The following is a 23,543-nucleotide window of genomic DNA, read 5'->3' on the forward strand; positions in this document are numbered from 1 at the left end:
CCACATAAGTCAAAATGGAAGCAAGACTAGAAGCTAACATCTGGTGCTTCTACCAAGGATGTGACGACATGTTGCAGCCTGGTTATGTTACTTTCTTTTGGGAAGAGATGGGATACAGTGGGCATGCCCATATTTGGGAGGCAGAAGTAGGATATCAAGACTTCAAAGCTAGCCTGAGCTACAATGCAAGACTGTCTCACTGCCTCCCTTGCCTCGTAAACACAAAGAAAATATTACTTATGTAAAAAGAGAGGAAGGCAGAGGGTAAAAAAATTTAATTGAGAGAAAATGGGTCTCCAAGGAGGCATGATCAGAAGTGGCAACGTTTTATGCACTGCATTTCCATAAATACAGTAATCCACAGGGTACAAAGAGCGCAGAAAGGGGACTCTAAATATCCTACTGTGTTACCCTAAGTAGTCATGAGTCTACACACTCTGCAAATATAAAGATATAAGTGCTAAGGTTTGCTTCTATTAATAGTTAAGATGAGAAAATGTGAGATTTCTGCTAACATCTGTCAGCCTTAAAGTTTTAATAGACCATTACACCCAGATCTCTTAAGTATCTATCGCCTCCATCTCTTCAGTTTCAAGGTCCTGATAATAAGCCAAGTCATATTTTATACATACATACATACAAACAAACAAACAAACTCAACTCTTTTTTTTTTTTTTTTTTTTTTGGTTTTTCGAGACAGGGTTTCTCTGTGTAGTCCTGTTTGTCCTGGAACTCACTCTGTAGACCAGGCTGGCCTCGAACTCAGAAATACGCCTGCCCCTGCCTCCCAAGTGCTGGGATTAAAGGCGTGCGCCACCACCACCCGGCCTTATTCAACTCTTAATTTGTCATGCAGAACTTCAAAATTTGGCCAACGTCTCACACAGCTCTAATCCTTCTCTAACACCTTTCCTTACACAAGTACAGCTAACGAGAAGAACCTTCTTCCACCCATGTGGCTTATAGAGAAGAAAGTGATAAACCAGCAAAAGTCAAGGAAGAAGGGTACTCTAGAAATCATCCTGGCACAGAAATCATCTTCTGTAGAGTTTGGAAAGGAAATAAACATTTTCTGAGCATTGGCTCTACCTGCCAAGTTAACACGTTAATATACATTCACAACAGTGCTGTACCACAGACACTGCTGGCTGTGTCTGTTGGTAAGGACTATTCAACTCAGTATTCAGGACCATCCAAAGGAGACAGAAATAAAACCAGCCTAAATAAAAATTAATACCTATAAATTTGAAATTTACAAGTTAACAATAAAAAAAGCAAAAGTAGTAGACTTTACATTCTGTACAGGGAAGGGCCTGTATCCTCTACAGGACACGTGCCCAATGTGATGCCTGAAAACTAAAGACGCACACTTACCGTTGGTAGACAATAAAAACTGGGCAGCATTTTTCTGGGGTAACCACCTAATTTTGTTGATCTTCTCTTCTATTTCTAAGCTTTTCAAGTAGTCAAATTCTGGCTCATGGCTCTGGAAGGTGCTGTAAACATTGTATTCTCCTCTGCTATGAGACTGGATTTTGTTCTACAACAGAAAAAAAATATTCGGACTATGTTGAGAAATATATCAAACCATAATCAACTCCAACAGACTCTGACAATTGTAGATACCCCAACTAGGCAGCTCTATCTATCATATATGCTACTGTACTGTTTTCTGTATTTAAAGGCCTTAAAGGAGAAAGAAAGCTTTATAAAGAGTAAGAAGGAAACACTTAAGTGAGCTTTATTTAATAGGGAAACAGTAGACCAAATACAGACTAATTTGATTAACTTGTATATTAAATAGCATGGTCATACTGTTAAAGAAGAAAACTGAACACCCACAGTAATAGATACCATCTAAAATGTAAAATTAGGAAGACATTGCTCAGAAACAGGTGGCTGGAGCACAATTTTGTCTGCTGTTATCTAATGTGATGCTTGATCTTCTTGTTCTTTCTGAAGCCTCCTTTCTGTATTTCACTACTGAAAAGCCCTTAAGAAAGATGCTTTTATAAATCCAATAAACCATGTCATCCCTGCTACGGATAACTTTGCTGCCAATTAAGAATGTTAACAGAACCCTGGCGATGCCTGCCTGAACCTCTGCTTCATGACTTATTCTCCTGAGTTCTTTCTGATCACAGGAACTTTACACACTGATGCTTGGTTCACTTAGTGCCAGTCTGCTGATATATACTTGCTCAATTGAAGGGATTTGATATAAACACTACTTGTGAAGTGCTTCAGTTAACACTGGTAGCCTAGCAAAAGTAAAAATTATAATCACACAATTTCATCTTGTGACCTATCACAATTGGAAACACTTTCATAAGAAAATAAAACAAAACTTACTACCTTTAGAAAATCTTTAGAAAAGTAGATTGAATGAAAATACAACTGTATGGCTAAGCAATCACTTTAATGAAAACCAAATTAAGTGAAATGTTTATAGCTAGCAAAATAGCCATCGTCCCATCCACATTAGAAGAAGCTTGTTAAATTATCTTGGAAACACATGCTTTTGGTTTGTTTCTTCTAACAGTGCAGTCAGGACTGTTCATTCATACATCAATCATTAGTGAATGGGCTGGTCAAAACTGTGAACTCAAGTCTTCAAAATGTACCAAGAACATATCCAACCTTGGGATGTGTTGGTGTGCCACACTCATATACCAAATGCTTTCAATCTTAACACCTGAATTTACCCCAAACAGCCTCATATGAAATAAATGAAAGTACAATTGAGTTATTATTGTGAATACTGTTTTAGTTTTTTAAATATATTTAAACAATGGCATACAGTACATGGGAACAGAATCCCATATGTCAAAAGTATACACTTCAAGTACCCAGTAAGTATCCAGTGTGCAGCAGTAAGAAGCTACAAACTGAATTATTTCTTGAAAACCATAAACCTATGAAAACAAAATTTTCAGAAACAGAATCAGAATATCGTAATGATTCCTCAAGAATCTCACACAAGGTCCACACCTGATTTCAATCTATTACAAAAATCTAAAACAAACAAACAACAAAAAGAAGTCCGGCAGCTATAGACTACAAGAAACACCGTTTTCCTCAAGGAAAAAATTTCCGTGAGAAAATTGTTATCTTGAGGTTAAAGGAAGCCACACATCACTACACTACAGAAGAGAAACTCACTCCCAAGACAAAGTAATAGAATAAATAGATGGAGAGGTGAGCTTGCAGCCAGCCCTGGGCTTTTCCTCCAACAGAAGAACCTATGCAACCATGGCTGCTCTACTCTCTAATAGACCCACGACAGTGACAAGTATGAAGAAAAAGATGTGTGTCTTACCTTCAACACACATCAACATCAGAAGGTAACTTTCTGGGATTCGCTTAAAACAAAAAATGAAATAAAATAGTTCTCCTACACCACAGAGAATTATGATGCATTCTAACATGTTCTGTGCTTGAGTTTTCTTGCTTGGCCTTTTAACATCCCTACTTTCCTTTTTTGGTTTTTGATCACCACAAAAATCTATTTTCTTTATCATGTGTTCTATGTGTGAAATTTTGCCTAACAAATTTACAAGTGGCTTATCCTCAACACCTGTATTAGTGTCTGGAATACGCAAGCCTTCAATTTCTGCCTCAGGAACAGCACTTGGAACAGAAAAGACTTAGCAGAATGCATAGCTAGCAACACAGAAACAGCTTCCAAGAAGTTCCAAGATATATTTATATTCACCCAAAACAGTACAAAACCCAAACCACACATTTCCAATAAAGCAACAACAGAAGAGAACCCCCAACACAGATGACTGTCTCAACAAGCCTGACAGATGAGTACGTAAGGCAGAGCTACACTGCACAGGGACAAGGAGACACAAAAAAGCCACTCATGGGAAGAGGCAAGCTTGGATTCTGACCTACTGTGCAGATCCACTGGAAGGCCGCCAGGGCCTATCACAAAAAGGTGAGCACACCATAATTCTAGGTCAATAGTGTCAAAAAGCTGCTTTCTACCCGCCAGAGGTTAACCACTGGCCACAAACTGAACACCTAAAATACTATAATCAAAGGGGAATTCATTCACTCAACTCATTCATTCACTCCATAGTTTTGCTTTATAAACCAGGATTGCCTCAAACCTGTGCTTCTCCCACAGCATCCTGCCTGTGCTGGAATGTAGGTGTGCACCACAATGGACAGAGCTAACACGGAATACAGGTGTGCACCACAATGGACAGGGCTAACATGGAATGCAGGTGTGCACCACAGTGGGTGGGGCAAACAGCTCACTTCTCTGTTCAGTCACTCACTTCTCAGTTTTTAGAATGGGTCTGTTTGTTATGTTCATGAACTGCACTACTGAAAAGTCCAAGCCCCATCCATTTTTACCCCTTACATATGTCAGTCAGCACTTCTAAGAGTGCATCCCATTAGAATGGCGGGTGTAGTACTAGAATCGCAGGTGGAGGCCTTGGGAAGAACAGCAGCATTGCTGCAAACCTAGCTGTCCTACGTTATTTGCTCTTTATTTCACCACCATGACTACAGTGGGCTTATCTCTTCTTTAATAAATTTAACTGTGAATAACCACATGGCCAGTTAGGAAGAAATGGATTGACAGTCCAGGTACAGGAGGGAGGCATTCCGGACGCAGAGAGACAACCAGAAAGGAAACACCCCCATCAAAATGTAATTTAAACAGCAAATACACAAAACAAAGAAAGTAATCTCAAAACAACAAGAATGAAAACTAACTCACATATGGAGATAAGTCCATCTACCGCAAAACTGAAACTTGCAAAGCCAGAAGATCTCAATTCAGAAAAATTATGAATGCCAATCACGACTACTACGTCCAGCAAAGCAATCTCTTATAATGGTAGAACAAAAAAAGTTTCCATGATTAAAATGGACTAAATAAGCTAGGCAGTGGTGGCACACACCTTTCATCCCAGGACTCCAGAAGCGGAGGCCGAGGCAGGCGGATAGAGGCCAGCCTGGTCTACAACTCTGTCTCAAAACAAAACCAACAAAAGACTAAAAAGCAATGTATGGCCAGGAAGACAGCAGCTTTAAAGAAAATACCTAAGCAAGAGAAAAGCACCCAGGACAGCCAGGGCTACACAGAGAAACCCTGTCTCAAAAACAAAAACAAAAACAAAAACAAAAAAAAGGAAGAGAAAAGCAAACTCATCTACAAGGCCACAGGAAGAATAAATCACCCTAGAGTAGTACTTTTAAAAAGACAAAGGAAACCAAACACCAAACATTACAAAAAGCAACAGAATAGCAGAAGCCAATACATATTTTTAATAACTACTCTAAATATCAATGATCAATCCTCCATTCAAAAGTCACAGATTATGATTGGATCAAAAAAGCAGGCGCCATCAATTTGCTGACCCCAAGAAATATAACTCACAACCAAAGATTAATTTAGGCTGCAAGAACAGAAAAAAAGTGTTCCAATCACTTGGGGGGGGGGTATGTAAAGGCCACTTCACACTGACTAAGGGGACAATCCATCAAGTGGACAGTGAAAGAGATCTACCTGCTGCCTCTGCCTCCTGAGTGCTGGGATTAAAGGTGGGCACTACCACGCCCAGCATGCAAGTCTTAAACACAGGAAGACAAACAATTCATTGCATTCCATTTGATCATAGTGGAGACACAAAGTTAGCAGCAAGAACACTTGAGCATACACAACCTCATGGAGATTAAACAGCACACTGAAGGATGAGTACAATTCTTAAGAAATGAAGAAGGAAAGAAAACCACTTCTAGGGTCAACTAAAAATGAAAACATTAACCTATCCAAAGCCGTGTGTTATGATTAAGGCAGCATTAGGAGGGAAGTTTTTAACTCCTGTATTAACAAGTAGAGAATTCTCTCAATGATGCACGCACTCTGGAAAGCAACAAGTCAGCAAGTGGAAAGATGGTGAAGATCAGAGACTAAACTAATGAAACAGAAACAAAACAACAATACAATCAGCCGAAGAGCTGACTCTATGAAAAGAAAAACAAAACAGGCAAACACTTAGCCAAGCTAACTAAAGGAAAGAGAAGATCCAAATTAATAAAATTAGAAATGAAAACAAATGCATTACAGTGCATACCAATGAAATTCAGAAAACTTTTTTTTAGGTCTTACCTAAAAAAAGAAAAGAAATTTTGAATTTCTAGACAACTGGTCTACCAAATCAAGATGAGAAACAATTTGAACATATCTATCACAAGGCAGTGATATTTAAGCAGTAACTAAAAATTTCAACTATCTAGGTGCAGTTGCACATGCCTTTAACCCTAGCACTCAAGGTAGAAAAAAGTGGATCCCTGAGTTCGAGGCTAGCCTGGTCTACAGAGTTGAGTTCCAGGAGAGTTGGGGCTAGAAAGAGAAATAATGTCTCAAAACAAGCATCTCCCAATTGGGGACTGAAAGACAGCTCAGCAGCAAGTTGCCACTAAGCCTGACGAAGTTCAACTTCCTAAATCACCATGGTTAAAGGAAAAGAACCTACTCCACATGTGCGCATGGCATGTGTACAAATATATACACCCAGAAACATACTTGATAGTTTGAGTAAAAATGGCCCCCATAGGGCAATGTTGGAGTGGGTGTGACCTTGTTGGAGGAAGTGTGCCTCAGTCTCTTCTGGCTACCTGCCCTTCCAGATACAGAACTCTCAGCACCATATCTGTCTGTATGTTGACATGCTTCCCGCCATGACAATAATGAACTAATCCCCTGAAACTGTAAACCAGCCCCAATTAAATATTTTCCTTTACACAAGCTACCATGGTCATGGTGTCCTTTCACAGCAATAGAACTAGACTAAGACTAGCCAGGGATTGTGGCACATACTTTTCAGTAGGTAAAGATGGCCAGGATACACAGTGATACCCTTTTCTTGTTAAGATGATTTAAAAAAAAAAAAGTCTCCCAACCAAAATAAGTCTAGAGCTACATGGATTCACTGGAGAGTATTACTAGACCTTCAAAGAACACCAATGCTTTTCCAAAAGCATTCCATAAAATAGAAAAAAAAAGACATATTACCAAAGTCTTTTTATTAGTATTACCTTAACAACAACACCAAAGATGTAAGAACAATATATCCCAGACCAACTACCTTGATGAACACAGAAACAATCCTTAAAGAAAAAAGCAAACAAAACAACAAAACCCAAACCTAAACTCTTGCCACCTGAATCCAAGAATATAAACAGATCAAGCTGGCTTCATTCAGGATATGCAGAGATGGATGGTTCAACATATATAAATCAATAAATGTTATGAATTACACAAATGGACCAAAGGACAGAAATCACATGGCCATCAAAATAGATGCAGAAAGGGCTTTTGACAAATTTCAACATCCTTTCATGTTAAAGTCCTGAAGATAACTGGAATAGAAAGAATGTACTTTAACAAAATAAAGGGTATATAAGACAAACTTATTACCAACATTAAAAGGGGAAAACCTCAAAGCATTTACAATAAAACCAGGAGTAAGACAAGGGTGTTTCCTGTCTTCACTCCTATTCAATACAGTGATGTAATTCTTAGCCAGGGCAGTAAGAGAACCAGGGGCTCAAGTGGGTCAGAACACTGGCTACTAAAGAACCCAGCTCTCATTCTAGTTCCAAGAGATCTAACACCCTCTTCTGGGCTTCACAGGCAACATGTGTACACATGGTGAACAGGCATACACTCAGGCAAACCATCCATAAACATTAAGGAGGAGGAGGAGGAGGAGGAGGAGGAGGAGGAGGAGGAGGAGGAGGAGGAGGCGGCAGCGGCTGCTGCCAAATAAAAGGAATGCAAACAGGACAGGAAGACGTCAAATATTTCTATTTGCAGATGATATGATTCTATACCTGAGATCCAAAAAAACCACCAGAAAGCTCTCAGACCTGATAAACACTTTGGGCAAATTAACGTATCAATAACAAGCATCTGATAAAAATAATAAATCAAGGAAGCGACCCCACTCAATACCAAGAGGAAAAGCTTTCCAGAACTTTGTAAAAATATATTTTTGTATAAAAATAATTTTTCATATAAAAATGTTATATCAAATTTAAAAACAATGGGTTTGAAGGACACCTGGTTGGACGATGCTGCACCCAGAAGATACAGGTTATGAAATGAAAATTTCAGTCCACAGACTGGGTTACCTCCCTACAAGTCATTAGTCAAGGAGGCCCCAGAAGCACCCAAAATTGGCTATCCACCATAACCAGATGGAAAGACCCTACTACCAAAACACCAGACCAATAGTAGCACAAAAAAAGGAATCCGGAACTAATGGAGAAACTTCGCTACTGGCTAGCTTCCACAGAGGAAAGACAGGCTACACAGGCTGCTGGTGGAAGAAGAGGTATCAATGTTCTTAACCAGCACTGGGCCTTGCCTACTACACCAACCTTACAAGAAAGACATGCTCACCTAACCACAGTGAAATGGCTCTTACAGAGGTACAACTACTTAGTAGTTGAATTTGAGGCTTGTGCCACAGGAAGTAATTCATGAGTGGAGCTGTAAACTTGGCCAGAGGCCTATGGCTAAGAAGGTCATAGGCTGAAGGTGGAAGAGGTGGTCCTACTATGTTATTTTGTTAAATGTTCATGCTATCAAGCTGCCTTCTAAATATTTATGTTTGTGTCCATAGATTAGTTACACTCTCTACTTAGGCCAGGGAAGCTTCTTTTTGCAGTGGGCAGTAGTTAATAATACAGAGAGGCTAGCTTAAGAATTAAGCCACTATGAGTGTTCTGCCCTAAGTATATTAACTTCCCACCCCTACCCTCACCTCGATAAACATGCCAGAAAGGGTGGAAAGAATGTACCAGCTGGAAGTTGAGAAGGATGCTGTGAAATGTTTTTCCGGAAAAGATTAGGCTGTAGCACTAGTAAATTCACAGCAGAAGTGGTTACCTGCACAAGACTTAAACAAGGATCAAGCCAGTGAGCATTTCAGCATGGATGGAGAAGGGACTTTTGGGGTTCCATCCCTAACTGAAGATCTACTGGCAGCTGGTGAAGGCTGGGGGAGGAAGGAGTCATTTTTCTTTCAGGATGTGGCCTGTGGTAGGTTGCCCAGAGTCCTCTGGATGACCTCACACCCATGTATACATACGGGCAGCAGAAACAGGACTGTGGGCTTATAAGAGAAGGAAGGAGAGGAGACAGAGATGGGAGGGGTTAGAGTGCAAGGTAGAAATGAATGTTAAAATATGTATATAAGAATGAAAATCTCAGCCAAGAAGTGGTGGCACATGCCTTTAATACCAGCACTTGGGAAGCAGAGGCAGGCAGATTTCTGAGTTCGAGGCCAGCCTGGTCTACAGAGTGAGTTCCAGGACAGACAGAGATATACAGAGAAACCCTGACTCGGAAAAACAAAAAACAAACAAAACAAAAAAAGAATGAAAATCTCAAAGAACAAAAAATATTGGTTAAAAAGAAAGAAACCAGCAACTATAGTGGTGCATACCTTTAATCCCAGGACTCACAATACAGAGGCAGGAGAATCCCTGTGAGTTTAAGGCCAGCCTGGTCTACAGTTATATCAGCTAGAGTGACAGTATGACAAGAATGTCTCAATAGAAAAAAAAGCAAACCAGTCATTGCAACTGCTCACCCCAACTGAACATCCATGCAAACCACAAAAGCCATTACATACCAAAAGGCAGCCCTAAAAACTTCTAAAACCTGTACTGCTATCATCAAAAACAAAACCTTCAGATACTTCCTTTGTTCTCAAAAGCTATTTTAAATTGTAAAACCAAATTAGGAAGACAGGTAATCTACTTTAGGATATACTGTAATTTTTGACTTATTTGTGATTAATAAATCACAAATAAGTCAAAAATTACAAATGACTACATCATGGCTATGATCACCTCAGAAAAAATCTCTACTTTCGTGCCTCAATTTCTCTATTAAAATAAACAATATACCCTTTGTTATGGAACTTTTTGGGAAATTTAACCTAAAAATTAGCTCCTTTCCCTTTTCCAGGAACACACTTTCACCAATATAGATGTGACTCCTTCAGACCTTGCACACACACTCAATAACCAAACACTGACAGACCCAAAGTTACTCCCTAAGATGCAGCTTATAGTATGCAAGATTAATTAGCAGAAACACATCAATTAATAACAACATGCAGGTTTGGGGGAAAGTCATCACTGTTACTTAACCAATATCTTAAAAGTATATTGTATATATACTGATTCTCAAAATAATGCATATAAAACATGAAAAATCATGGCATGAATACCAAAAAGTTACCCATTCTGCTAATTCTTCCTCAAACAATACTTATTTAAAATAGCATTTCAAAATCTTTGGAGAGATTTCAGAAAATAAGAAACTACTTTCTTTTCTAAAGAACATCATTTGTTTCTTTCTGTTGGAGGTGTGCCACAGCCCCCATAAGGAAGCTAGATGAACTTGTAGGTGTCTGGCACCTCCTTTGACCTTGAGTCCTATGGCTCAAGCTGTAGGGCATCAGGCTTGCCTGAAGGACCTTTAGCCACCAAGGTGTCTCACCATCCCAAGACTACTCTCTGATATGAATTTTGGGCTTATTTTCTGACATACTTACACTGTTTAAACAACTTCCTTTGTCAAGTTTTTTGTTACCAAGCACTATCACTAGTCCTTTTACAAAGACTCTAGAGTGCTTTGATAACTACTAAACTCATATCAAAGCAATCATTTGCCCCATTTTATGCTAAATTCCCACCCTTTTTGCATCTGATTTGACTTTAATAACAAATTAACACCTACAGAAGGTGAAAATGACTTCATCCACATGCAAAATATTTCCAAGTTAGCTTTTAGCTGACAACTTTCATTTTAAAATAGCAGTGACCTCAGTAAGAACCCAGAACCGGGCCCCCTAGCCCCCAAAAAAGCCTGTATGCATTGCCTTTTGCCTTCGAGATTAAGCACAGTAATTCAAATTACTTTTGAACTTTCTCTCTAACCAGTTGTAGTGGCATATACTCATAATCCCAGGACTTGGAAAGTAGAGTCAAAAGACTCAAATTCAAATTCTCTGCCAAATTCATCCCTGGCCTAGGCTATATGACGTACTGTCTCCAAATAAGTAAGCAAGAAAATAAATGAATGAATAAATAAAAAAAGAAAGAAAAGACATGCCACAAGTTCTAGAGGTTGGTTATATACTTCTAATTTAATATTTTATTTGTAAAGAAAGGAAACAAGTCCAATTTCACTTTCTTTTAAATATAATTATGGTCAAGTTTCTACCTGTTTGAAACTAAAACAAACGGTCTGGGGATGTGGCTCAGTTGGCACGATGCTGGCCTAGCATGCATAAAGTCCATCCCCAGTAAAAATAAAACTCAGCATAGTGCTATAGATCCATAATCCCATCACTCCAGAAGTGGAGGCAAGGGCATCAGAAGTTCATCCTTGGCTACATAGTAAATTCTAGGCCAGTCAGAGATATCTAACACTCTGGTTCAAAACAAATCCAGAAACAAAACCCTGGCTCAGCCTCCCTTCCCACAGATCACCCTGTCAGGCTCGAGTCTTGTATTTCTTACTTTCTTCCAACCAAAAGATTAAATGAAAGGAGACATATTTAGTGTTTGTGCATCTTCTATTCAGACACTATTAATCATTTCTTTTAAAATTAAATTACCTACCTCACTGGGGTGTTGTGAGGATTAATTCATTAGTGTTTCTAAAGCACTTTGAGATCCTCAGGTCAAAGGCGCTATAGAAGTGCAAAGTAGTCGTATTATTACTAGATTCTTTGCTTATTTAAGGAATTTTACAATCCTTTAAAACCTTACCCTGTGTTTTGATTTAGACATTTGTAAAATCCTGCAATTTATCAACATTAAATTCTTTGAGTTTGTTACAGACAGAAAGGGACAGATGTTTCAAACCCAACTGTCTTAAAGGCTACAGCTCGACATAAAATGACTGGAGCGAACTTGGAAACATCTAGTATGACAAGCTGTGTCCATACAAAATTCTTATGAAAAATCCTGTCAATCAGATTTACAAGTGTGCATAAATTGTAAGAAAAGCAAAACTGAACTGTACTTAACTATAGACTTTGTATTTAAAATTTTCATTCTTAAGAGGAAAAGGAACAGTATCCAAAAAAACTTAAAAGCTAGCACTGTGTTGATGCATTAATTACATTCACATAGGTGCAAGCACAACACAAACTTTTAAGGGCTAGTAATGGTTTTTGTATGAACCGATCGTTAAAGTAATTTGGCTGACTTTCTTCCAGTCAACCTTACCCTCAATTACACAGAACAACTAAGCCTTGAGAGGTCAACTTATTACTGAGGGTAAAGGCTTCAAATCTGGCTACATCTTGGATTAATCAACTACTTCCTACCCACTTCCTACCCTCCTCTCTAAGCGAAGGTTTTTACAATTAAAATGGGTTTTCAAATAAAAGCAACAAAGGCATACATACATACATACACACACACACAAAGAGCTAAGAGAAACCATAAGCTATCTGCAGACAAATATTTACTCAGGGTTCAGGGTTAAAGCTAGATTTCTCCAGTACAACCTCCAGTCTCAAGATGGAACTGAAAAGGAGACACTGAACTGTCAGTACTTACCTCCTGCTCTTGTTGAAAGATGACAACTCTCCCACCTTTATCTCCTGTGGCTAGTAATTCTCCAGAATGATTAAACTCTACTGTAGAAATTATATCTGCTGTATAATTGAAACAAAAACAAAAAGACATCAGTTTTTGACCCCCAACTCACTAAGGATGTTCCTAATAACATTCTAGGTCTATGCACATCAGAAACAAAGAGATCTAAAGTCTTTCTGCAAAATACTTCCATTTGGGGGAAAGGATCCCCCAAATAAACCAACTCGAAATCATTCAACCAATCAAGAAGGTAATAATAAATGCAAGGTTTGTAAATATTTCACTTAATTTGTGAATGAAAAAAACCCCCACCTATTTGTGGGATTTGTTAGTGTTGTTTAGACTTATTATAACCATGTATATGTGTGACCTGTAAACGGGTGAACAGGCCAACCTGTGCATGTGGACGTCAGTTTGTAGAACAGGTTCTCTCCTTCACTTTACCCACTGAACCTTCACTTTACCCACTGAAGCATCTTGAAAGCCCAGTTGGTGGGTTCTTTGAAAAAGGGGTCTCTTGTAGCCTTGTCTAGTTTTAAACTCCTCATAACTTATTTTCCTTCCTGGACATCCTAAAGCATTTTATGATAACACCACCAAACAATAATTATTTTATTAACTTTCTAACAATACTGTTTATTGGTTTGGTTTTCCAAGACAAGGACTAGCTAAGTAGTTAAGTTGTTCTCAAACTTTCTATCCTACCCCCATCAGCCTCTTGAGTGCTAGAGTTAAAGATATGTGCCTCCAAACCTGGCTTTATTTACATACTTTTAATGAGCATGATGACATTGACATTTTTGGTTTTATTTGCTGGACGCATTAACTATAGATCCAACTCTGAAGACTCAAGTATGCTAGGCAAGAGCCCACCTCTGCTACTAGGCTTGTTTATACAAACTCAAAGGCTTCAAAATCAGGGCAGAAAGAAACCAATGCAGTGGTGCAGGCCAGTAACTCAATACTTTGGGAGGCAGGAGCAAGGGGATCAGGACTTCAAGACCAGCCTTTATTACATAAGACCCTGTCTCAAAAACCAACAACAAAACTCTAAGATATTATAGGAGAGGGAACATTTTTAATGTAGAATAATTTCAGATGGAATTCAAATAATCATAAATCCAAATTGTATTCTTAAAAGTCAGAAACATTTACACTCTTAGGTACAAAGAAAATAGTTAATATACACCATTATAAAAAACAAGTTGAAAACAGAACTGTGTCATGAAAGCTACTAACATGGGAACACTCTTTAGATTTAAATAACTATCCTATATTTTATAGAAGTGATAGCAGTGACACTGCGATCAGAATCATTATACTAAATGTGACATATCGTCCAGAATAGAACATTGTGTTCTCATAAATAAGAAATGGCAAAGACCAAAATATTCTTTTAAAAGAAAAGGAATCTTTCTAAGGACAATAAAAGTATTATTTTATAGGCTGGAGAGATGGCTCAGTGGTTAAGAGCTCTGACTGCTCTTCCAGAGGTCCTAAGTTCAATTCCCAGCAACCACATGGTGGCTCACAATCATCTGTAATGGGATCTGACGCCCTCTTCTGGTGTGTCTGAAGGTAGCAACAATGTACTCACATACATGAAATAAGTAAATAAATAAATCTTTAGAAAATGTTACTTTACAATCAAGACTGTCTTACTAATCTTAAAACATTCCAATATGGTTAGTGAAAAGGAACCCCCCACGTCCCATCCCCCAAACACTCATCACCTTAACACTTAGCAAATTTTAAACACACAGATTTATAAATTATGCAACAAAAGTCTTTAAAGGCTTCATCAGTTCTTACATCAATTCAAATTGAGGAGTTTATAATGGATTCATTCTATGAATATAACCTCTCCTTTTTAAACTATTACCATCCATACATGCCCTTTGCAGATGAAATAATCATTTCTTTTGGTGGGTGTGATTGACAGCAGCATTAGTGGGCTATTTTTACCTTGCCTGCTCTTGTCATCTACTTCTCTGAAAGTCCTTTATGTGACATAATAAACAGATAAGATGACAGATAGGCAAGAATTCCAAACTTTAACATTTGTTTTAAGACCCAAAGAAAAACATCCACCTGTGGCATACAGATACTGTAACAGTTAGTAACAAATGCTGCAGGTTGATGGAGCGAATCCTCAGCCCTATCATTTTCTCCGTATTTCAACTCTGAGCTGGGAGGCAATGCAGTTACTCTCTGGTTTTATAATTTTAAATGAGAATGACTTTAAACCAACCAGTACAAATAAGCAAGGTTTCTGAAACTGAAAACTGAATGTGTGCTAAATATCCAATAATGTGAAAGGGATGTGAAAGGGACTCGTAGACACAAGTTCAAAACTACAGCACCACCCTCGTTATAAGCATCTTCCTGGAGCCCAGTACTAAAAACTGAAAACTAAAGGTAATTTACTAGCTGGTTAGCTAGTAAATTCAGAAGATCCGACAACCTTAGTTCTTTTAAGAACTGGATACTTACATTAATAAAATAAATAGATTATATATAAAAATGACTCCAAACACATTAATGGACACATATACAGAACTACCACATACCAAGTGAGCATTAAATATAACTATTTCCTATTCATAGCACTGACTGTATTGCTTTTTGTTTTCCACATACAGAGAAACAATGGAGAACTCCAGATGTCAAGTATGTTAGGGAGTGGTGCTACATACAAGGCAAGGCCAAGAGGCCATGGTTTCAGTAGCATAGGACCTGTAAATCATGGAATGAAGATAAAGGACTACTGTCTAAGTATTCAATTTGCTGCTTCCCTCACACCCCGACAGAGTACCTGTACTCAACAAAGCACCTAGAACCAAACAATTTTATACCTTCGTAATGACTGAGCAATAACTAAGCACTTAACATAGCACCCACTACATTAAAAGGAACCAAGGGTACTGAGTGATTACATATTCTAAATTCCATCTCTGCAAGAAAGGTGAACAATATATTCATAAGGGCTTAATAAATGTTTAAAAATTGAAAAAGAAAACACAGACACACATTCACAAAACTACCAAGGAGTTAAGATAGTTCATGGGTCAAATGCCTATCTAGATGGGCTCTAGGTGAAAAATACCATCTCAAAAATAAGAGTGGCAAAAGCAAGGACTGTTTGAGGTCAGCCTAGTTTACATAGGGAGCTCTAGAGTTATACAATTATCCTGTTAAGAATAATAAATATGGTGGTGGTGGCACAAACCTTTAACCTCAGCACTTAGGCAGAGGCACAAGGATCTCTATGAATTCAAGGCCAGCCTGCTCTACAGAGTGAGTACCAGGACAGCCAGAGCTACACAGAGAAATCCTGCCTCAAAAACCAAACAAATGATAATAGTAATGCCAAAGAAGAAATATAAAAGACAAAAATTAATCCTAGCACATAGACCAAATAAGTATGTAGAGATGCCTCCTTATATTAAACTTAGGACTGACTGTAGCTCAGAGGCAGAGCACATTCTTTTAAATGTTGTCTCAAACGCTGGCCTCAAACTCATAATCCCCTGCCTCTGCCTCCTTCAGTAAATCATACCAGAGTGTGCCAGGCCCACAACTGGTAAAGCACACTCTTAATAGCATACAGGAGGCTATTTCAGCCCCAGAACCAACAGGTAAGTAAGTACAAATAAAGGGAAGAAGACTGAACTTGGATAAATTGCCAAAGTGTGCCTAGCCACCTGGGTTGTAGGGTCCTGCAAGCTGTACTTCAAAATACAAAGTAAAAGTCAAGCTCATGCTGAGCCATGTTCCCAGCTGTTATGCATTTTTAATTGTAACCTTAAGTCTCATAAACATCAATGGGAGATAATTCTTAATCCTACTTCTGAGAACTAGTGTTATTTTAGTAACTCAGCAGAGGGTATTGTGTGATTGAACATCTCAGGACCAAAAAGCATGTATCAGAAAGCTGCCATCATACCAGTTTTCTAAAAGTTACAAAGACAAAAGTTAAGACAATACCCCAAAACTGAAAACAATTGACCAGAGCTTAGACAGGGAGACAGGTAAAAGATATGAAAGCCATTACCGTATCACTTCCATGGGAAGAACACCAGAATACTCTTATATACTACTCAAATAACTAAATGAGAAAGAAAGCAAAAGGCAGTCATCTGCTGACAGAGCAATCATCACTTAATGTACTGTAAGGCACACAACACTGCAAACGCACATGGGGTGTGCAACACAGCACTTCAGCACTGTGATGGTGAATCTTCAGTGTCAACCTGACCAAAGTTGTTAGCACCTAGGAAACATACCTCCTTATGTCTTCTGTTTTGGGAGTAGTTTAGCTGAGGAGGAAGACCCATGGGTGGCAACCATCTCAGGGGCTGTGGTCTCAAACTGAATAAAACCAGGGGAGGGGCAATACAGGCTTTGATTTCTGACTGTGGACACAAGATTAAAAGCCACCATTGCCTTCCCTGGCATGAGACTGTATCGCCTCAAACTGCAAGCCAAAACAAGCTTTTTATCATCCGTAAATTGTTTTTTGTTTTTGGTCAGTTACAAGAAAACTAATACAAATACTTAAAATTCTTACCATGTTGACTAAGCAATCTCACTGAGTACTTACCCAAGTAAAACAAAAACTAAAAAACTAGACATCTTGCCAGGCGGTGGTTGCACACGCCTTTAATCCCAGCACTTAGGAGGCAGAGGCAGGCGGATTTCTGAGTTCGAGGCCAGCCTGGTCTACCGAGTGAGTTCCAGGATAGCCAGGGCTACACAGAGAAACCCTGTCTCGAAAAACCAAAAAAAAAAAAAAAAAAAAAAAAACACTAGACATCCATACATGAAATGTCACAGTAAGAAGGAATAAATACTGATATAAGCAACAGCAGGATACAGCTCAAGATGCCCTGGGCTAAGTGAACAAAGCTAAATGCAAATGACACAGGTGGATATGAAACAAGAGACCACTATGTGATTGCTAGGGTTAGGGATGAGATGTACACTACAGAGGGCTTGGAGCTTCTGGAGTGACTCAACTGCTTGGCGTATCAGTTGTGGTAATGACTGTGACTGGTTTTTCTCAAAGTTTATAACACTGTACCATCGAAAGTTTACCATGGGGCTGGAGAGATGGCTCAGTGGTTAAGAGCATTGAATGCACTTTCAGAGGTCCTGAGTTCAAATCCCAGCAACCACATGGTGGCTCACAACCATCTGTAATGAGATCTGATGCCCTCTTCTGGTGTGTCTGAAGACAGCTACAGTGTATTCACATATAATAATTAAATAAATCTTTAAAAAAAGAAAGTTTACCATGTAAAAATAAGTTTGTCACAGAAAGTAGTAAAATCCAGCCACTGGAATCCTATCCCAGGCATTCATTCTGTAATCCTAATCTGATACTTCACTTACTTGTTATCATTTTCACTTACTTGTTAATTGTTTCTGGATTTAAAGCCTTCAAGGGTATATCTAAGGCATATAGTATTCTGCAAGTATTACCGGCCATCCAAGTTCACTTTCATAACTTTACATCACTGATGTTTAAAGTAATGGATTCAAACGCCCACTATCACCTGTGTCCCTAAAGGGCTACAAGAGAACTAGCTAGCTACCTGTCCCATCTTCAGGTTGCCAGGCTCTCTCTCTGTCCCAAAAAGCATCCTCCTTCCCTTTACCAATCTCAACAATGCCCTGCAAGTCACTAACCACTAGAGGATGACAAAAAGACTAAGGATATGGTCCCAGCTCTGCTCTACCAATAGGCAGTGGTTTCTGTGTTCAGGATTGGATCCTTCACAGAGCATATGCTTTGACACATTTAAGAGATATCTCAACCTATCTAGCAGGAACATTAGTATAATAGCTGGAGAAAAATACTGTTTTATTAGGAAACTTCTAATATGGCTAATTAAAGGCTTGAAAGGGCCACAAATCTGCAAACACAACCCAATTTTTCCTAGGACCATGACTTTCTGTTAGAAAACCTGGAATTCATAAACTACACTGACCTAGGGTCTTCCAAGAACATGACTACAATGTTCCATACACCACAGACTATTTCTCACATGGTTACACTTGGGGACCATGTAGCCAGAACATGAACCCCTGAGAGACAAATTACGTTCAAAGTACCACAGGCTTTCCCTCACTTTTCTACAGAATAGCCCGCTGTTGCTTAACTGTAAACAGTAATATACAGACTAAGAGGTGATTCACTTTTCAAACATTTAGCAAAAACTCCATAAAGCTGATAGAGACCAAGACTCTTCCAGAAACTTTCCCCCCAACTTTAGATTTATGAAAGGTCACACAGATGGTACAGAGTCCTGTAGACACCTCACCTAGTGGCACCACTGTTCACACCTCACACTGCTATTGTGTATTTGTCACAGATAAGGACGAAGCTTTTAAAGGAACTTGATAGTGCTGCTCCTCAGTTTCCTCCTTGTGCCTTTTCCATTCCAAAATTTCGTCCAGGTCACCCTGCGACAGTCTCGTTACTTCCCTTGACCTAAGAGTTTCTCAGATTGCCTTGTCTTTGATGAACTTGAGAGTCCTGGGCAGTAGACAGCAGGAAATTCCTTAATCTGAGACTGTGAAATACATAGTTAATTGTCGTGCTGCAACTAAATCACAAACATTAGCATGCCATTTATGTCACAGTATTACTATGGTACATTCTCCTTGTGGTCAGAATGGAAATGTCCATGATTTACTGATGATACAGTCCATTCGCTGTTCATCTAAGGTTTTTAGTATAGAAAGTTATTCCTAGGCCCTCACACTGTGCTTAGGAAGGTGCAGCTTAAATTCAAGGAGGTTGGAGGAAGCTTAAAGCTCTTTGAAAAGAAGTGGTTATGCATCCAAAAACAAAACAAAATAAAACAAAAAAAACAAAACAAACAAAAAACCCTTCCCCCACTTGTGACCTCATAGGTATGTGTTTTGTTAAAATTTAAATATAATTTCAATCTATTTCAATTAGACTACATTTAGCCATTAAAAGCCTTCAGGGTTGGCTTTTGAATCTTTTTGGCCTGCTTTCATCATCCATGTCTTCCCATACTTTAAAGAAAAAATGAAAAAGGCAATGCTAGCACTTAAAAAAATCAAAGTGAGAACTGTAACTCAGCTGCTGGACTGCTTGCCTAACATGTATGAAATCCTGGATTTGATATCCAGCACCACATAAAGTGAACATGAAGATATTTGTCCTCAACCAGTGGCCTCCCCAAACACGGACATTTGCACATACATATACAAACATATATATGTGTCTCTCACACACAAAGTTTTATTTAAATCACTAGCATAAAATTAACATTGTTTTATAGCTGCATTTTAAAATAACTGAATCCATACAAGTTCTGCAAAGAGGAATAGACAAAGAACAAAAGGATGAACCACAATAAAAGCTATAAAAAAATACACCTCAGACCATCTGACCACTGCTAACACTTTTGCCTGGAACAAACCCCTCAGTAGTCAGCTAGGCTCTGAGGCTGAGGCAGGTCAGTGTCAGCTCGTTCACATGTTTAATTAGGCACAAACCTATACCTTGGCCCATCATCTTGTTAATCTTCTAGTACTTGTTCTTTCCAGACATTGGAGAGGTGGAGCGGGAAGAGAGCAGGTAAACATATTATCTGTTTCTCTGTTCGTTTTACAAGGTCCACTCAAGACTCAAAGCTTGTTACATACTTATATCCCAATTAAAAGGCACAATCCATTTTCACCATCTTTTCTTTGGCCCCACAAAGCTATTTAGACGTGACTAACCGAAATTTTTTCAGAAAGACTCATTTCTCCAAACTGTAAAGGATTGCTCAGATGGGGTGAAACTTAGCACTTGTGAGACTTCAGGGCCTGTTTGACTCCTACACATGAAGGGGAGGATAATGCATTCATAAGACAGTAACTTCTTACTTAAAAGGGAAGGCTATCCTCAGGTTCTTTCCATAAAGAACTTTAGGAGCTCTTTTTAGACTGCTGTCCTCTAGAGGGAGCTCAAAGACCTCAATAGTTTCCCTAAGGTCAAGCCACTAAACCCACACAGATCAGGTTGTTGAAGCAACACATCCACTGTGCCATGCAGAGCAGATTCAACTTAATGTCGTCCTTTGGAATTCTCTTCCCTTCAAAAATAACCCGACATAAGCCGGGCGTTGGTGGCGAACGCCTTTAATCCCAGCACTTGGGAGGCAGAGGCAGGCGGATTTCTGAGTTCGAGGCCAGCCTGGTCTACAGAGTGAGTTCCAGGACAGCCAGGGCTACACAGAGAAACCCTGTCTCAAAAAACCAAAAAAAAAAAAAAAAAAAAAACCCGACAAGCAGGCCACACGATTTATTTCTTCCCTCTACTTCACAGACTTCCCACTTGGCACTAACTAGACCATTCATCCCTCTTTTACCTGAGAGACAGAGAGACAGTGGTGATAAGCACCTGGAAGCAAATGCCTCCCCAACTGTTGACTCCCTGCTGCATTCGGCGACTCATGAGCCAGTGTGTTTCCACTGTCTTCAAGTCAGGGCATGGGACAGAATGAGATGGTTAGTATACATTTTGAAGATAAAGCTGTTTTTGTCTTCCTAGGTTCTACTCAGGAAACTACTCAAGGGCTGAGATCCTTCATCTACGATACCTCAGGACCACATATGTGTGGAACAGACACAGAAAACAAACAGAAAGTAAGACTGTCTGATTCCTTTTGTCCATTATCTTATGACCTAGAGGAAGCTTAGCCTAGCCTCTTTGAGGCTCTTTAACCCCAGCCCTAAGGAGACAAAGCCAGGCAGGCAAACAGGAGTTCAAGGACAACCTGCTCTACCTAGAGGGTTCTGGCCTAGCCAGGGTTACACAGTAAAACCCTTTATAAACAGCAAGATTAAACAAAATATTAATTGTCCCTAGAGTGTCATGGTCAACACAGCCTTGGGCTTTGTTTTCCAGATAGTCCATTTTAGTTCACTGAAGTCTGAGTCTAAAGCCCAAGCAAGTAACAGTATCACAACTGCCTTGCTCTATTGCTTCTTCACATACAAAGCCTGGGCCCGTGTCACAACTGGTTATCGTCAAGATTCCAACTGTCTTGTGACTAAAATATGCCCCCCACCAAGTTTAATGTAGTTCCCAACTAAATTATAGAGAAATCTGCATGGAACAAAATGTCCATGGCTTTCTTCAACCCAACTTAGTGAAAAGAACTATGTTTGTTTGTTTGTTTTTAATAAGCTCAACAGAAACCACTGGCTGTCCGTGCTCAGAGAAAACCTACATTGTAATGTTCCCAAGAGAATTGGGGTCTAAAAAGTGTTTCCCAGAGACGTGGTCTGGAACCAGTCTTCCTTAATAAATTAAATTATTCCTGGATAATCTGGTATCATGTTTGGATAAATACAATGCAATTAAATATATACCCTCCTGCAACAAAGAGAAACAGCTTCTAATACATTAGCCTCCAAGGTATGATGATTTGAACAGGTAAACCTCAGTGTGGAATTGCTTTATAAGTTACAAGGAGAGCGCTATAAACTGACCATTCTAAACCCAAAGTTAAGACACTATCTTCACTGGATATTCAATAACTTTTAACTGGTCCATAACTAGCACTAAAATTCAAATTATTCCAATTGCTTGATCCAAACCAGGAGTGATGGGCATACCTTAATCTTAGCACCAAAAATAGGTGCTGCAAGTTTGCAGCCAGGCCAGCAAGGGCTACTGAGTGAGACCCAGTCCGAAATCACCAGTAATACTGGTAATGATGATATAAACATTTCTTTTGGTGTCTATGCAAACAAACCACACTCCACATCTACGGGTATCTTAAATTAACAACCAAGGATGTTTCTACTTTCACTTTTGAGATAAGGTCTTAAGTGTGTGGTCCCAGCTGACCTGAAACTGACTATGTGGAGCAGACTGGCATCAAACACAAGAATTTTACCTGCCTCTGTCTCTGCTGGAATTAAAGCCCATATGCTACCACATCTGACAGTTTTTATATTTTTAAATGGTTGAAAACTAAAATATTCTATTGCACTAAAAACACAGAGAAGCATCTATAGAGGTTTTTAATTTTGAAATTAAAAAACAAAAGAAAGGTCTTTTAAGGCTGAAGAGATAGCTCTAAGGACCCACAACAACACATTAACTCCAGTTCCAAATGATCCAACACTCGCTTCTGACTTCCATGGATACCAGAATGCATGTGATGCACACACATACATTTAGCACACACATAAAATATTTTTTCCCACTGAGCAGTGGTGGTGCATATATTTAATCTCAGCACTTGGAGGCAAGGGCAGGTGGATCTCTGAGTCTAAGGCCAACCTCGTCTACAGAGTGAGTTCCAAGAGAACCAGGGCTACACAGAGAACCTCTACCTCCAAAAAAGGGAGGGAGGGAGGGAGGGAGGGAGGGTCGGTCTTCCAACTGGCTCAATAGACCTCATCACTAATAGGTAGATATATGTGCCTTACAAGCTCCATTTAATATCATCTAAAGAGCAAATAAAACTGAAAAAAAAAGCCCACCAGATAACTAACCCAAAAGATTATACCACTGATTTCCTCACAAACCCTTAATCAAAAGGAACACTTCACATACCTTTATAGGAATAGCAATTTAAGCATACCAGGGTGGCAACCTACATTCCCAACACTTAAGATAGGTGAAAGCAATGGATCAGGAGTTCAATGCCACCATTTCCTGTAAAGGATGTTCTAGGCTAGCCTGAGACACTCAAGAGCCAAACAAAAGGGAGAAAGGCAATTTCAGTGAATTTTCTCCTTATATCTTTTTAAAAATTCCTTTTCCTCTTAATTTTGGTAGATAAAACACCAGGTAATCATTTCCTGACCTGGTCTGCAGCCATATTTAAAATTCAATTCCTTGT

At 39.1% G+C, this 23,543-nt stretch overlaps 1 protein-coding gene across 2 annotated transcripts in view; it reads right to left on the reverse strand.

Annotated features, from left to right (window-relative positions):
* The window catches only part of Ppp2r2a (protein phosphatase 2 regulatory subunit Balpha), a 59,328-nt gene that overhangs the window by 12,728 nt on the left and 23,057 nt on the right, over positions 1-23,543 (reverse strand). The window contains exons 3-5 of one of the 2 annotated variants that reach the window (XM_028758804.1): positions 12,619-12,716; positions 11,671-11,741; positions 1,375-1,540 (exon numbers count right to left, since the gene is read on the reverse strand). Coding sequence is in view for 1 of the 2 variants with exons in the window: in XM_028758803.1 (XP_028614636.1) it covers positions 1,375-1,540; positions 12,619-12,716 (264 nt within the window). In the remaining variant the exon portion in view is untranslated. The remainder of the gene's footprint in view (positions 1-1,374; positions 1,541-11,670; positions 11,742-12,618; positions 12,717-23,543) is intronic. The other variant, XM_028758803.1, reaches the window with a different exon arrangement.

The sequence above is a fragment of the Grammomys surdaster genome, unplaced genomic scaffold, assembly GCF_004785775.1.
Source record: "Grammomys surdaster isolate TR1022 unplaced genomic scaffold, NIH_TR_1.0 126219, whole genome shotgun sequence".
NCBI lineage: Eukaryota > Metazoa > Chordata > Mammalia > Rodentia > Muridae > Grammomys > Grammomys surdaster.